This window comes from Syzygium oleosum, unplaced genomic scaffold (assembly GCF_021117445.2).
Source record: "Syzygium oleosum isolate NSW1041296 unplaced genomic scaffold, Sole_v2.1 Sole_v2.01, whole genome shotgun sequence".
In the NCBI taxonomy this organism is placed as follows: domain Eukaryota; kingdom Viridiplantae; phylum Streptophyta; class Magnoliopsida; order Myrtales; family Myrtaceae; genus Syzygium; species Syzygium oleosum.
In genome coordinates this window covers 12,184,595-12,202,425 of record NW_026607485.1, presented here as the reverse complement: position 1 = coordinate 12,202,425, position 17,831 = coordinate 12,184,595, and the positions used below count along the sequence as shown (strand labels likewise).

Genomic DNA, 17,831 nt, shown 5'->3' with positions numbered 1-17,831 from the left:
GACTGAAAGTACTTGCCAGTTCTTTTTTAGGTTTTAACTGAACACTAGAAAACGGAGCCTGAAAGTATTTTCCAGAAATGATACATTTCCCGGAAAACAAATGAACCCTTAGTTCTTAAACGTCCCAGATGTTACAGGATTTAAATATGACGAAATGAAGTCAATGTACAAATCAAGCTTGGTTGACTTAGTTCTTAAACATTCCGGATGTTAATTGAAATGCGTTAATTAAATATACGTTTCCTTTGACCAGTTTATCTATCATCCCTATTTCATTTTGACATATATGTTAGCGACAAAACGATTCAATTTAGGCTAAACAGCTTACTTCTTCTTATTTGTGCGGTCTCTTTGTCTGGAAACCTTAGATCAAGTTGGAGGAAGAAAAGCATGAACCGGGATTTGATTTGCCCAAGAATTGAAACTGACCTTTCGGTTTGCATTGCCAAAGTACATAATACCCAAATGCAAACTGGGAGCGTATGTGCGAGTCCGAGCTAGCGCAAGTTTCTGGTTCATAGATGATATGTGTGTGCCGTGTGAGCTGACTGAACTGTGAGGGTGTTTCATGAGTAAGAAAACCTGTGAAAGCTTATTATGGACATGAACCGACCTGGTAGCGGGACCGAGTGTACGTTACACATGAAAATTTGCAACTCGTATGCAGGGTTACCTTCAAACAAGGGCTTCCATGGATCCTTGGTGTGGTCGAAGGGTTACCTCACCAAGGTAGGGGAATTGCTTCCCTACAAGGACCTCCTGTGCCTCTCCCCGTTCTCCTGTGGGACGGGCTGACAGGATGCGTTACTTATTTTATTGTGTTGGTGTCCGCACACCTCGCACCCTCAAATTTTTTTTTTTGGTCAATCGCACCCTCAATTGAGAATGTATCTTTTTCTTGCCCATTACCAGGCAATACCATTTCGGTGCTTTACATCCTAGAGATTCTGTGATCCAGACAAGGCCTGAGATGAAGCATTTTAATGCCGTGCTTAGGACATACACGAGAGCAGTTGCTGTGCAATTTTTGCTGGTTTGTACCCGCGTGTTGCAAAAAGTTGAGGACTGTTAGTGTCGTACTTGAGTGTAGCTTTTTGTGTAGCTGCATACAAGTTGAACACGTTCATTGCGAGTCCTTTGAATGCTCGTTCTTGCGTATGTGCTGTAAGAAGGGAGGTTGTGAGTGTTGGTTTGCATGTGTGTACCATGAAAATGAGTATGGCGGGTGTTATGTTGATGTGGCTGGCTGTTGGCGAAGGTTTAAGGGTAAGCTGGGTGGTATGTCCTGCGTGTTGCTATCTGTGTTCTGGCTTGTGTCTCTTATGCGAGCGAGTGGGTATGAACATAGCAACACTAAAGGCAATAAAGAGAGAAGATACGCACACGAATATGAAGAGAGAGAGGGGAGAACAAGAGGGAAGAAAAGTCGTACGTTGCCCCCAAACACTTTTCAATTACAGTTTATCAAATAGTCGTGCATTTCCCCAAAAGCCCTATAGGTTGGCCAAAGATTTTCCTCAAATGCCGACCCAAACGCACCCGTTGTAGCTTCTGGGAGGCAAATGCGGAGCGCAGTTTCTGTGAAATGAAAATGGGAGTCTATTTCGGGTGTGGGTTCTTCCTTTTTCTTTATGTTACGGTAAAGAGACTTGAATAAGCGAAAAGGGTTGAAATATTTAATTTCAAGCGGAAACCAATTGACAAAATCCATCCATTTTAGCTGTTACAAACCCGAAATAGTTTTTAGATTGTATTACAAATATTAAGTGAGAAAATGAGCGGGGTCATGCTAGTTCACTACCGTCTGCGACTTGTGGCCAGCCTCAACCTTCACGAAAATTGTCCAAAATGTTTCGTAAATCTATTGCGTTTTTACCAATTCAGTTCTAAACATTTTAATCTTATCAATTGATTCCTAAATTTTTTCACGGTTTGCCAATTGATTCCATCCACCCATTTTTTGCCCGAAATCCGTGTGAACAACTTTTTATTAATATTTTAATACTTTTTCCAATTTTTAGTATTTTTAATATTTTTCCTTTTTTCTTTGCTTTTCTTTTTTCTGTGTGTTTTTTTCCATGCCGTCGACCCTCGCCGGCCACGCAAGCCTGGCCCAAACCGGGGGAGGGCTGCCTCACTCACGTGCGGCAAAGCCATGAAGGCCCTAGGTGAGGCCATCGTAGCCTTGCCGGCCGCAGGCGAGGGCCTTCACGGCCCCGCCAGCCACATTCGGCCCTCGCCTAAATCTTGAAGCTTAACAGGGATGCCTCTTGGTGCAGCGACTCGCGTGAGGGTTCTACTGCCGAGGCATGTCGAGATCGGACTTCTCCCGAAGGGCTTCGTCGAGAAAATTCGAGCTATATCAGCTCTCGTTGTAAAAACCCTATCTTGGAGGGAGGGGTTGTTGAGCTCAAAGAAGACATGCGAAGCCAGCCGCGGGCGAGGCGGCCCTTGCCAGATCTGGGCGAGGGCTGCCCCATCCGCGATTGGCGAGGTTGCGATGGCCCTGGGCAAGGGCTATGCAGCCCCACCGGCTGCGAGGGAGGGCGCGAAGGCTCTTGCCAAATCTGGATGAGGGTTGCCTCACCCGCGGCCGGTGCGGCCTTGCCCAAACTGGACGAAAGAAGGACCGCCGACGTCCACGTCAGCGATTTCCAAACAAAATTGGCTGGATGGACTCAATTGGCAAAAAGTGAAAATGTTTAAAACTCAATTGGCAAAAATTAAAATGTTTATAACTAAATTGACGAAAGTGCTATAGATTTAGGACTTTTTGGATAATTTTCCCTTTTCAACACCATCCTAGTTTGTTTTATATATGAAGCGATCTACGGTTTTGGGTCACTTGTGGTGTTCAAAGAGAGGCTAGAATTTATTTATTTTTGGTCAGTTATTGAGGCTAGAATAGATAGTAGTACTTGGCAAATACGTATTCATCAATTAATAAAGTTACCTTAATAAAATTTCAAACTGATCTAAATTTTTCTTTCCTTTTTTAAGTGTCCAATATCTAATGAAATAATTAGCTATTCAATGATTTATTTTTGAGGAGATAGAGAGTAGAGTCTGAAAAATTATTAGTTGTGCTCGGTACATATAGATCCGGTACAAGTGAGTCATTATATCATGTACATATCATGTGATATCCACATGATCTAACGGATCATGTGCATTGGACTTGGATTGTAGGCCCAAATCGCCTAGGGTGCCCGATCAATTAACATGGATTATTTGCGAATGAATTTCAGTAGCTGCAAACTAAATAAATGACGGATGATTTATAAGCAACAAGAAGATTTCAGAAAAAAAAAATTACACATTTATTGCATTACTCTCCCTCCGTCCTTCAAATTTGCAATCCTAACGTGGTACATAAGACTTTTGGCAACTTTCCGAACACAAGTCTACACAAGCTTCAGCCTTCTCTTTGTATGCTTCGACTCTCTTTACATCTGCAACACGTTGCAAACAAAAGTAAGGTCATATCCTTACATTTGCAACCCACCAACAGTAAAGAGACTAATGAAAATTTATACTCTTTTTCAAAAGGAACTGCTTGATCCTCTCCAACCCATTTGCGAATTTAGAGATATTCACACAGACTCGGTTCATATAGCAATGATACGAATCATATTCATTTGAAAGAGGGAAGATTGATGGGATAATTGTCCAAAATATCATAAACCTATTTTACGAAAGCCAATTTAATTCTAAATTTTTCAATTGTGCCGATTTAGTCTAAACTATTTGATGATTTGCCAATTTAGTCATAAATCTTACAATTATGGCAATTCAATCCTAAACATTTTGACGATTTGTCAATTTAATCCTAAACTTTTTGACTATTTGTCAATGTAGTCCTTCTAGCCAAATATCAAAATAATAGGATTAGGACTAAATTGATATATCATCAAAAGGTTTAGGACTAAATTGACACAATTGAAAGGTTTAAGACTAGATTGACTGCCGTACAATTGGTTGAAGACTTTTTGAACAATTATCCCGAAAATTGATTAACAATAGCCCATTTGATGTGCAATTGATCGAGGAAAACACCCAATGGGACCTTGGACCCTCTTTTGTGTCCCATGTCACAATTTTAGGCGGAATCAATCGAGTCAACATCTATCCGAAAATCAAATCTAAGTATCAATATTTCGGCACGCGGATACCTAAACGTTGATCGAAGCGTCCTGCACCTTTTGGTGCATATGAGATAGCAAAAGATTGGGTTAGCAGTGCCTGAACAAAGGTTTGCGCACTCTTTCACACATGCCGCAGCATCCTTGGCATTTATCCCAGCAACAAAGGTCGAGAACATCAGCACCACCATGACCATCTTTGTAAGATCTCGAGTCTACACTATGTAATATTGTCCACTTTGGGCTCACTGACCCTCACAGCTTTAAAGCGTGTTACACAAATATAAAACCCCAAGCCTTATAAGCTAGCCCGGAACTTCCCCCCTAGGCGATGTGGGACAAAAGAGGTACCCCACTTCCCTGCGCACGTCCGGGGTAGTGACGCAGACGCACCGCCATCCCTCCTCCCCGCGCTCCGCCGCTTGGCTTGAGCCGTCACAATCTTCCTCGATGCCTTGACTTCCATGGCTATTCTTCACCCTTTCTGATATCACTCTGCAATCTCGTGTTCCAAGTGCTTTTGACTGTACCAAGAACAAAACAAGCAGCAACCCCAGGTAGGTTATTTATGGGCGTGGCCTGGTTCAAGCAAATTGAATGGTATATTCTAGCCTTAATTAATGAGGCAAATGTGTATTCCTCAGTTAATAAGGTTTACATTAATCGCGCATAGAGAGTTTCAGGCTGATTTCGATTTTTCTTTCCTTTCCATGCGTCCCGTATCGAATGTAATAATTAGCTATTCGTCTATTTATTTTTCCAAGGAGACAGACAGAGAATAGTAGACCCTGAAAAATAATTGGTTGTTCTTGGTGGATATAGGTCCGATGCAAGTGAGTCATCGCATCAAGTACGTGCCAAGTAATATACATATGATCTAAACGATCGCATGCATTGGACTTGGAATGCAGGCAATGATGTCTCGTGAGAATCTTTAGTTTCGGAGTCGGGCTAACGTGAGTAATCCACATTAGTTGCTAAGTCACTTTGTCTGTACATCATTATCGTTATCTAGATGAATACGACATAAATACCCATTATTTCTTTATCTATTAATGCATACGATCCGTTAAATCGTGTAGTTATCATAGGGGATATACATGATCTGATGACTCACTTGTATGGGACCTACACGTACCAAGCACAATTAATAATTTTTTCAGACTCTACTCTCTCTCCTTAAAAATAAATAAATGAATAGCTAATTGTTACATAAAATATTGGACGCATAAAATGGAAAGAAAAATTGAGATCGGTCAGAAACTCTCATGAATCGTGATCTATGCACCTCCCTATCACATCGTGGAGTTTTCAAAGATAACAGATCCGTAAGCAAAATTCAAGTCACATTACATTTGCTTCAGCAAAACAATCCTGCAAAATAATGTATAACAGTAGACAACATTTGTCTTTGTATAGGCAACTTAAGTAATACAAAATAAAATCACATTGACATGGCCGAATTTCACTGTTAATTCATTAAACTTTGTGACAAAAGTGACTCAATTCACATTTTATCTTTTAATTTTAATACAGATTAAATTTGAAGAATGTTATTATCTTCATGATTCTTTACAATATTGGTTATATATCGCTTTCTGTTAAAACATTTGGAATGAACAATGAATGAACTATTTGATTTCAACTTCATATCATGTCAGTAAAATAAAAAAAAATAAAAAAATTGTATTATTCGATAAATGTTTTGAAAAGGACATTAAGATACATTAAGATGTTACCAGTAGTTAGACATGCTTCCCGGTTATAGATGGTGTCCAGAAAAAACTTCCTGTTGTTAAAACTAGTGTGCGATATCCAGCAGATGGCTAAGGGATTAAGATGGGTAATTTTTTCGACCAAAAACAAAAAAAGATGGGTAGTTCCCGTGTAAGGTCATGCGCTACGCACGTGTGCGAAGTCGAGTGGTTAGCTAAGGGAAGGTAATGGGTAATTCCATGAGAGAGTAGACAAAAAATTTGAAGTAATAAGAAATAAGCTAATCTTTTTATAGTCTTTTTATTATTGGTTATTAGGGTAATTTGGGAATAAATTCATTTTCTTTCCTTTGTTGTAGAGGCAATATCGGGTTAAATGGAAAGATGAGACGGTGGTTTTAGTTCGTTATACGAAAGATAATTCCAGAAAAACTCTAGGGCTTCAGCCTCATAAATGCCATTTTAATCTCTTGATAAAATAACACAGATGGTCTCTGAATATTGGCTCAATGTACAATGTGATCTCTGGACTTTTAATTTGTTCAATATAATCTATGAACTTTAACCTAATATGCAATGTCGTCACTGAATTTTTAGATTGCTTAATGTGGTTCTTAAACTTTTGGCACATGTTCAATTTAGTCATTGGACTATATGAAAATGTTTAATGTTATCTCTAAACTTGAATTAATAAAATGACAATATTGAACATTTTTCATATAGTTTAAATTGAACATGTACCAAAAGTTTATAGACCACATTAAGCAATTTTGAAGTTTAGGGATCACATTACAAATTGGAGTAAAGTTCATGGACCATATTGAACAAATTAAAAGTTCAAGGACCACATTGCACATTAGGCCAAAGTTTATGGACCATTTATATCATTATTCCTGCTTGACGTTATGTGTACATGCATCACACTATTGATTAGTCAATTACACCATGTCTTACTGTCATGTGGGTATATCCGTCACATAAAATGCCTTCTCGTCGGAAATTTATTGCGATTGTTTCGATGTTTGGAGTAATTTGATGCGTGGAGTCATCGGGCAAGACTGGGCCTCCCACGTGAGCTGGGCTTGCCGCTGTTGCTTGAAATTAGAAAAGCTCCACAGCTCCTCTCCCAAGTGAGCTGGGCTTGGGCTTTTGAAACCCAAATTAGGGCAAAATGTCACAAGAGAGAACTCGAGACAAAAGAAGAAATCGATTTTGCCCCTTTTTCCTTTGGAGAGAGGACATGAAAATCGAGGGAATATTAGTACCTTTGCACTGTGTGGCAGCATCAAATCATTCATGGGGTCGCAATTCGTTGAAACGGAAAATGATGCAATCGCTAGATGGTAAGCTTTGAACTTTTGTTTTGGCGAGAATGAATATGAAAGTGGAAGACAAAATGCTTCTGTTTGGTACTTGTTTGTTTGTGCTCATAAAATTAGCTGCAAATTGCATTTATTTTGCAGTGCACTTGAACTGCTTCTTGCCCAACAATGTGCACAACTCAATCCACATAACATCAACATAAAACTTGCCCATATCTTTTTTCCATAAAACGATGACAAAATTCATTACTTAAACAACGATTACCCAATTAAAACACACTCAAAACATAATCGAACGAACTCATTTGATTTAGCACAGCAGTCCCGGCATTATTCGGGGAGCTCGAGCACAGATCAAGGGGGATCGACCCACCTGAAGAACCTGCAACCATTATCTCGCTGCGCATGCAAAAGAAAGAAAAGTTGAAATCATTACAGTTGAACAAGCTTGGAACTCACTAAATCATGCTCCGGGCGCTCACCTCGCGACTTCGGCATGCTGGAAAGCGCCTCAACGAGGCTATTGGGCCGACTCTCAAATGTTTCGTTTGCCCATCGTGGAAGAGAGGCAAATGGAGTAGCAGATTGGGTAGCTAAAGCCCATAGACAAACCATACGTCCATCGAATTGGACACCTAGAGGGCCCAATCTATTATTGCGGATTATTTGCAAATGAATTTAAATTGCGGTGCACTAGATAAACACAAAGGGATAATAAGCTAGTGAAAACTCGTAGAGTTGATAGAGGCTAGTGAGGGCACAGAGGCATGCACAAGTTCAAGTGAGGTTTTGACACCTATTGGGTGAGTGATACTCGGAGCTTAAGCCTCCCATCTCGATAGGAAAAATGGAGTCTTCCGACATGGGCGGGGTTGAACCGGTTCACTACCGTCCGCGACTCGTGGCCAGCCCCGACCTTCTCAACACCATCCTAGTTTGTTTTCCTATGAAGCGATCCAGGATTTTGGGTCGCTGGTGGCGTTCAAAGAGGAAAAAAATATCATCCTCACTTATGGAGGCTAGAATAGATAGTATTGCGCATAGATCACGATTCACGAGAGTTTCGTACTGATCTAAATTTTTGTCTCCTTTTTTGTGCATCCAATATCTAATGAAATAATTAGCCATTCAATTATTTATTTTCGAGGAGATAGAGGGGAGAGTTTGAAAAATTATTAGTTGTGCTCGGTACATATAGCTCCGGTAAAAGTGAGTCACTAGATTATGTATATACCATGTGATATCCACATAATCTAACATATCGTGTGCATTGGACTCGGAATGCAGATCTAGATCGCCTAGGGTGCCTAATTGATTAACACGAATTATTTGTGAATGAATTTAAATTGCGGCAAACTAAATAAATGGCGGATGATTTATAAGCAACTCAGAGATTTCTAGAAAAGAAATTACACATTTATTGCATTTCTCTCCCTCCGTCCTTCAAATTTGCAATCCTAATGTGGTACATAAGACTTTTGGCAACTTTCCGAACATGAGGTCACACAAGCTTCAGCCTTCTCTTTGTATGCTTCGACTTTCTTTCCATCTACAACAAGTTGCAAACAAAAGGATGGGGGAAAAACAAGGAGGAGCTCGTGTTATTTTTATGGAAGATGGAATAAATGTTCGGTATGTAAGTTATGAGGACTCATAACACCATGAAAAGAAAGGTCATATCTTTACATCTGCAACCCACCAACAGTAAAGAGACTGATGAAAATTTGTACTCTTTTTTCAAAAGGAACTGATTGATTCTCTCCTACCCTACCCATTTGCGAATTTAGAGATATTCACACAAATTAGATTCATATAGTAATGATGCGAATCATATTCATATTGAATGAGGGAAAATTAACGGGAAAATTGTCCAAAAAGTGCTAACCTGTTGTATGGAGGCCAATTCAGTCATAAACTTTTCAATTGTGCCAATTTAGTATAAACCTTTTGATTGTTTGCCAATTTCATCCCAAATCTTTCAATTGTGCCAATTTAGTCCTGAATATTTTGATGATTTGTCAATTTAGTCTTAAACTTTTTTGACGATTTATCAATGTAGTCCTTCCGGCCAAATAGCCAAATAATAAGATTAGGACTAAATTGGCATATCATAAAAATGTTTAGGACTAAATTGGTAAAATTGTCAAGAGGTTTATGACTATATTGACACAATTGAAAGGTTTAGGACTAGATTGGCTACCGTACAATAGGTTGAAGATTTTTTGGACAATTATCCCAAAATTTGATCATCAATAGCCCAGATGATGTGCAATTGATCGAGGAAAACACCCGATGGGACCTTTCTTTCGCCATGATTTCGGCAAAATCAATTGGGTCAATAGCTATCCAAAATCGAATCTAAGAACCAATATTTCGGCGTGCGAATACCTGAACGTTGATCGAAGCACGTCGACGCCAAGCAACCAAGCTTGCAATGGCCCAATTCCGGCGGCACAGCCCCATCACTCCCCCGACAGCTTCTAGCGCATGTGGCATAGCAAGAGAGTGGGTTCTCAGTGCCTGAACAGATATTTACGCACTCTCTCTCACAAGCCGCAGCATCCTCGGCACTTATCTCAGCAACAAAGGTCGAGAACATCAGCACCGCCGTGACCATCAGGACCATCTTCCTCGATGCCTCGACTTCCATGGCTATTCTTCACCCTTTCTGATTTCACTCTGCAATCTCGTGTTCTAAGTGCTTCTGGAGTACCAAGAAGCAACCCCGGGTAGGTTATTTATGGGCGTGGCTTGGTACAAGCAAATTGAATGGTATATTCTAGCCTTAATTATTGAGGCAAACATGTATTCCTCAGTTAATAAGGTTTACCTTAATTGCGCATAGAGATTTTCAGGCTGATTTCGATTTTTTCTTTCCTTTTCATGCATCCCATATCTAATGTAATAATTAGCTATTCGTTTTATATATTTTTCCAAGGAGACAGCCAGACAGTAGTAGACCCTGAAAAATTATTGGTTGTTCTTGGTGGATATCGGTCCGGTACAAGTGAGTCATCGCATCATGTGCGTGCCATGTGATCGCGAGAATCCTTAATTTCGGAGTGAAGTAATCTGCATTAGTTGCTGAGTCACTTTCTCTGTCCATCGTTATCGTTCTTTTGGATCAATAGGTCATAAACATGCATGGAAAACATGCCCGTTATTTCTTTCAGCTATTAATGCATTCGATCCGTCAGATCGTGTGGATATCACGGGGGATATACATGATCCGATGACTCACTTGTACGGGACCTATACGTATCGAGCACAATTAATAATTTTTTTAGACTCTACTCTCTCTCTCTCTCTCTCTCTCCATAAAAATAAATAAATGAATAGCTAATTATTACATAAAATATTGGACGCATAAAAAGGAAAAGAAAAGCTGAGATGAGTCTCAAACTCTCATGTATCGTGATCTATGCACCTCCTCATCACATCAAGGATTTTTCAAAGATAACAGATCAGTAAGCAAAATTCAAGTCACGTTACATTTGCTTTAGCAAAATAATCCTGCAAAATAATCTATAAATAGTAGACAACATTTGTCTTTGTATAGGCAACTTGAGTATTAGCAAAACATTTGCTAAAACCTTAGTAATTTAGCATTGATATTTATCCTATAACATTTTAATAAAGGTAAGAGGACGTCCTATTTTTTAGAAATCTTAATCACCGCCCAAGTTCTCTTATATATATTCCAAAGAGAAGTATACAAAATAAAGTCACATTGACATGACCGAATTTTACTGTTAATTCATTAAACTTCGTGACAAAAGTGGCTCAATTCACATTTTATCTTTTAATCTTAATATAGAATAAATTTGAAGAATCCTTTAAATATAGATATGTCCAAGTTATTATCTTCATGATTCTTTACAATGAGAGGTTATATATCGTTTCCTGTTAAAACATTTGGAAAGAACAATGAATGATCTATTTGATTTCAACTTCATATCATGTCATTAAAAGAAAATAAGGCAAAAAAATTGTATTACTCAATAAATGTATTGAATAGGACATTAAGAATTTAAGATGTTACCAATAGTTAGACATGCTTCCCGGTTATAGATGGTGTCCAGAAAAACTTCCCGTCGTTATAACTAGTGCTTCAAATCCAGCAGATGGCCGAGGGATTAAAATCCGCAATTTCACGTGCAAGGTCACGCGCTACGCACGTGCGTGAAGTCGAGTGGTTGGCTGAGGGAATATATAATAGGTAATTTCCTGGGAGAGGAAAAATTCAAAGTTATAAGAAATATGAGCTAATCTTTTTATAGTCTTTTCATTATCGATTATAAGGGTAAATATGGAAACAAATTCATTTTATTTCCTCGAACAAGTTCTTACCATGCAATATCATTAAATTTTCTAATTGCAATGTACATGGAGTTTTCTTCTTCTTGTTTTCGGGGGTTTTGAAAGCTATAAAGTTTCACGGCCCACTCCAGTAGAACGAGAAAGTCCCGCGCAAAGGAGTATGGAAACTAAGTCCGAAAACTCATGCGCACCCGCATTTGATCAAACTCTGAGCTTTTGCGCTGGAGCATGCCACAGTCGTGGTCGAGCGGTCGAGCCGTCTTATGGCGCTCGGGATTCTGGCACGGGCGGCTCTTCGGCCTCTAGGCCTTGTCTCGGTAGGGACGAAAGAAACTCCGACGTAGGTGCCGGCAGTGGACACGACGGCTTTCCTACTCATGATGCCTAAGGGACCTCCGCGGCCAGCATCTGCTGCCGACACCCTTCTTCCCTGAGGTATGCAGTCATCCTGTCCATGAGGTCCCTTGAACGATCAAACGGGTATTCTCGAAGATTACATCCGAGAGACCGTGCGCGTAAGACGCGAGGAAGTGGCTGTGTTTGCGCGAGTCGTGAATGATGCGCCCAACTTTGAGACGGTGGTCGCACGAATGTGCCGAAACCAAGGGCGAATTCCGGAGTCCGGCATGCTAAGTAGCTCGAGAACTTTCTGCCTGAAATAGAGCAATACTTTGGGGTCGTGCGTCTGGGCTCGGAGTAGATCAAGGCAGCGATGGCTTCCATGTATCACTTTGGGTGATGCAAAGCTAGCATGACAAGATCCAACGAGGGTGCCCACAACTCAAATGCATGGGATGACTTGAGGCAACAATTCTTTCCGGAATAATGTTCGGCGTGTGTTACGCGAGCTAAAACATGGCACGATATCCAAAAGTATGTGCACGATGATGTATCACGTGACAGTGCTGACGTGATATAATCGGTCATTCGCCGTTGCCCGCGTGCTATGAATTCCGTCGTATTGACGCTATTTGCACATGCATCACCCTATTGATTGGTCGATCACGCCACGTGTTACTGCCATGCGGGTATATCCGTTGCATAAGATGCCTTCTCGTTGGAAATTCATTGCATTTGTTTCGGTGTTCGGAGTAATTTGATGACTGGGCCTCCCACGTGAGCTGGGCTTGCAGCAGTTGCTCGAAATTAGAAAAGCTCCACAACTCCTTTCCAGTGGACCACTTGAGCTGAGGGCTTTTGAAACACAAATTAGGGCAAAATTGGTCATAAAAGACCACTTAAGGAAAATTGTCCAGAAAATCCTAAATTCATTATAGTTTTGCCAATTCAGTTCTAAATTTTTAAATTTTATAAACATTTTACATTTGTATCAATTCAGTCCATCCGATCAATTTTGGCCGACCAGCATTGATGTGGACTCTGGCCGTCCTTCCAACACTGACGTGGCAAATTTTTAACATTTTAATATTTTTTCGAATTTTTTTATTATATTTTTATTTCTTTTATTTATTTTTTTCTTTTCTTTTTTTTTCTACCCTTCTTCCATCTGGTTGATCACCCTCTCTAGCCTCTAGCGAAGCTAGCCCAGTCAAGGGCAGGCGAGGCTCGCCCTTACCAGTGGCCGGTGGGGGTGAGCGTCACCAGAGGCCGACGAGGTCAAGTCAACCTCACCTCTGGACCGGCTAGAGGGAAGAAGGGTGGAAAAAAAAATAATAATAATAAAAATAATAAAGAAAATATATTAAAATATCAAAAATTATCACGTTAGTATTGATCAAATGAATTGAATTGGTACAAATGCAAAAGATTTAAGACTAAATTGATAAAATTAAAAGATTTAGAGCTAAATTGACAAAAATGCAATGAGTTTAACTTTTTGGATAATTTTCTCACAGCACTCGAGACAAAAGAAGAAATCGATTTTACCCTTATTTTTCCTTGGTAGAGACTAGAGAGGACATCAAATCGAGGGAATCTTCGTAGCTTTGCACTGTGTTGCAGCATCAAATCATTCATGGGGTCGCTATTCGTTGAAGTGGAAAATGATGCAATCGCTAGCTAGATGATAAGTTTTGACCTTTTGTTTTGGGGAGAATGAATATGAAAGTGGAAGACAAAATGCTTCTGTTTGGTTTTTGTTTGTTTGTGCTTATAAAATTGCTGCAAATGCATTTTTTGCTCGGTTAATTCCCTAAAAAATTCTCAACTTTGGGTCAAATCCCAAATCTGTCCTTAACTTTTTTTTGTCTCAGAAAAAATCTCAAACTTTAGGTCTAATTCCAAATTTGCCCCGAACTTTTTTTTTCTCAAAAAAAACCTTAAACTTTAAGTCCAGTCCCAAATTTACCCCGAATTTTGTTTTGTATAAAAAAAATCATCAAAATTCAATTTATTTTCAAAAATATACCCCGATTATCCAGTCCCAACTTGACGTGACACTTTTACGTCGATAATAAATCCACATCAATAAAGTAATGGGGTTTTTTTTTTAGACAAAAAAAAGTTCGGAGCAAATTTGGACTAAACCTAAAAATTAGTTTTTTTAAAATTAAAAAAAGTTTTTTGGGATGGATTTGTTATCGTTCCTAACTTTCATATCCTAGAATGGTTTTATTTTGGAGAATTTAATAATTTTTATTTGGTTTGATTTGTTATCTAAGTGGAAATGCAACGTCGGTCTGTACCTATCACCCCATTACTTTGATGATGTGGATTTGTTATGACGTGGAAGTACCACGTCAAGTTAGGACCGGATCGCGAGGGTATATTTTTGAAAATAAATTGAAATTTGCTGATATTTTTTTTACATAAAACAAAGTTCATGGCAGATTTGGGACTGAACGTAAAGTTTGGGGTTTTTTCTGAGACAAAAAAAGGTTCGGGGCAGATTTGGGACTAAACCTAAAGCTTGAGGTTTTGTCTGAGACAAACAAAAGTCTGGGGCAGATTTGGGACTTGACCTAAAGTTTGAGGTTATTTTTGAGAATTCACCCTTTTTTGCTGTGCACATGAACAGCTTCTTGCCCAACTCAATCCACATGACATGGACATAAAACTTGCCCATATCTTTTTTTTCCATACAACGATGATGAAATTCATTACTTGAACACCGATTACCCAATTAAAAACGAACTTAAACATAATCAAATGAACGAACTCATCTGATTCAGCACAGCAATCCTGACATTACCCAGGAAGCTCGAGCACAGATCGGGGGGCAACGACCCACCTGAAGAACCCACAAAAATTATCTCGCCACGCATGCAAAAAAAGAGAAAAAGCCAATATCATAAGTTGAAATCCTTGCAGTTGAACATGCTTGGAACTCACTTAATCATGCTTGGGGGGCTCACCTCGTGATTTTGGCACGCAGGAAAGTGCCTCGACGAGGCTATTGGGTCAACTCTCAAATGTTTCATGAGCGAATTAAGTAGCAAATTGAGTAGCTAAGGCCCATAGAAAAACCATACTTCCATCAAATTGGGCAGCACATTCCCCTCATGTCCATTGGAATTTGCTTAAGTTTTTTTTTGGGGGTCGAAAAGTTCAGATGCCCCTTTTATGGGATTTTATGTTTAAATTACCTTCAGCATTGAGTAAAATTTTCTCTAACAACAAAAAAAGAAAGAAAGCGCCTCGATGGATTTGCGCCGGTCCATGACCTAATTTGGCTTTACACCGCAAATTGCAAAGCATAGGGCGTGGTTGCATCATATTTATGTGGCGGTTTGGGGGAATCTCATTGCCATTACTCAATCATGCGTAAAGATGGCACGGTTCATTGATTTCCGAACGAAATCGTCTAGCCTCCCCAATGCCTAAAAATGTCACATGTTGAATCACACGCACCTTTTGAAGGGTCAGATGAATTTTTATTTGATATTTCGGAATTTTCTCTTATTTTTCTCAACCAAACACAACTAGGAAAATCCAAAAAACAAAATCACGCAAGATATGGACTTTATCCATCATGGACACTCACAAAAACAAAATTGTTTAGGACCCTAATTAAATTGATTAATTGATTAATTAATCCAAGTTTTAAAATCCCGACATAGTTAATAGAGATAATGACATAAATGGTCATTGAACTTTGGCCTAATGTGCAATGTGGTCCGTAAACTTTTAATTTATTCAATATAGTCCTTGAACTTTTGATACGTATTCAATGCAGTCGCGAGACAATATTAAACATTTTCATACAGTTTAAGAACAAAATTGAATGTATACCAAAAGTCCAAAAACTACATTGAATAAAATTTTAGATGCCTCTTTTATGGGATCTCATGTTTGATTACCATCAGCATTGATAAAATTTTCTCTAACAACAAAAAAAGAAAGAAAGCGCCTCGATGGATTTGCATCGGTCCATGACCTAATTTGGCTTTATACCACAAATTGCACAGTGTAGGGCGTGATTGCGTCTTGTAGGACCTAATTATAGCTCAATGTGCAATTTTGGTTCATGAACTTATAATTTATTCAATGTGGTCCATGGTAGGGGTGAGCATCGGTCCAGGGTCGACCCTGGACCGACCCTGGATCAGCCTAACCCGATCGATCCTAGTTCGGTTCCCAGGAGGTCTGGGTCAGTCTTTGGTCCTGGAATCCCTAGACCCTGCACTGTACGGGTTGGTTCTCGGTCCTAGGAGTTTAGGGTTGGTCTAACCCGAACCAACCATGTATATATCATATATAATATATATTATATATTATATGCTTTTGTCTACTCCAAACCCTAGCGCCTCCTCATTTGTTCTCTTCTTTCTTAATGCCGTTCAATTTGCCGTGTAAATAGAAAGTATGAAGAAACCCAGCCCTATTTCGACCAAAAAAACATAGAAACCCTCTTCCCTCGTCTCTGCCTTAGCCTCTCGCCTCACCTAGCTCGCCTATGTTTGCTCGCATCTCTTTGCTTGCCTCACTTGCCTCGCCGTTCACCTCGCCGCTTACCTCACTCACCTCACGAGTGCAGCTTAGCTGAACAAACATACTTTGTTAAGTATTAATTATGTGTGTTGTTTATTTTGTTTTTAGGTGTTTGGAAGTTGAAGCGATCATTTAAGAATGAACAAGATATGAAATTGTATAATTCATGGTTTATATTACGTATTTTGAACTTCTTATGGTTTAATTGTATTTCACGCATTCGTTTTCTTGATTTGTTGCTTTTAGCAAGTGTGGATTTTTCGTGTTACCTTATCTTATATTTATGTTTGACATATTGGTGTTCATAGTTTGGTTGCTCAATGTCACATTATTGATGGATATGTAATTTGAAATAGTATGTTGTCTTTTCAAGGAATACAAAAAATGAAAAAAAATGATCGATTGGTCCCGGGTTGACCCTAGAACCGGACTAGACCCATAGGGTCGGTCCGGTCCTCTATCCTAGGCTCAACAGGGTCGGTCCTCGTTCCCAAAAATTGGGGACCAACACTTTGCGGGTTGGTCCTTGGGTTAGGTGTTGGATCGACCCAACCCGGACCATGCTCACCCTTAGTCCCTGGACTTTTGGTACATATTCAACATTGAACATTTTCATACTGTTCAGGGACTAAAGTGAATATATACCAAAAGTCTAGGGACCACATTGCACATTGAACTACAATTCGGGGACCACATTAAAAAGATTAAAAGTTCAGGGACCACATTACACCTTGGGCCAAAATTCAGGTATCACTTATGTCATTTTCCCTAGATAATACTGCTTAAGCGATGCTCAAATGTTAGCAATTTTAAAAAAAGAAAACAAGACGGTGGATGATGGCGAGATGATCTAATCCATGACAACCAACAGCGGCCAAGCTATAACCAAACTAACATACTTAGAAGTCAAACACATATTAAAAATTAGCCGAAATTTGTTAGGTCAAACGTATAACAAGCACCACTTAAGAAAAATAAATACATTTCAAGCCTTAAAATCTCATAAAAAATAATTTCCCACGTAAGCAGTGGGTTGAAATTATGAAATTATTCTTGAGACATAATAAAATAAAAGATTTATAATTTGTTGAAGATTATCCATATTAAGGATAAAGAATAACATCATGAAAATTCCCAAACTGGTACAACTGCAATAAATTTATCAAAAGTAACTTTTTTACCATAAAAAATCCAAAATCGATACACTTGTGATAAATTTATCCAAAACTAATTTTTTGACCACCAAAAACCCAATACTGGTACATTTATAATAAATTTACCCTTCTTTAGTATCTGTTAAATTTGATTATTGTCACGAAAAATCACAAACCGGTATATTTTGACAAACGGAGGGTAAAACCTCAAACCGGTATACCCGTCAATTGTCACATGTCATTTGACTCAGCAATTTAACGGTAAAATTTAACGGAAACTAATGAAGA

At 39.1% G+C, this 17,831-nt stretch overlaps 1 protein-coding gene across 1 annotated transcript; it reads right to left on the bottom strand.

Annotated features, from left to right (window-relative positions):
- Positions 1-8,536: 8,536 nt before the first annotated feature.
- On the bottom strand, positions 8,537-9,884 carry LOC130140991 (uncharacterized). The gene is made up of 2 exons (XM_056321549.1): positions 9,568-9,884; positions 8,537-8,728 (listed from the first exon to the last, which is right to left on the bottom strand). The coding sequence occupies exons 1-2, from the start codon at positions 9,827-9,829 to the stop codon at positions 8,637-8,639; spliced, it is 354 nt and encodes a 117-aa protein (XP_056177524.1). The 5' UTR covers positions 9,830-9,884; the 3' UTR covers positions 8,537-8,636.
- Positions 9,885-17,831: the final 7,947 nt, after the last annotated feature.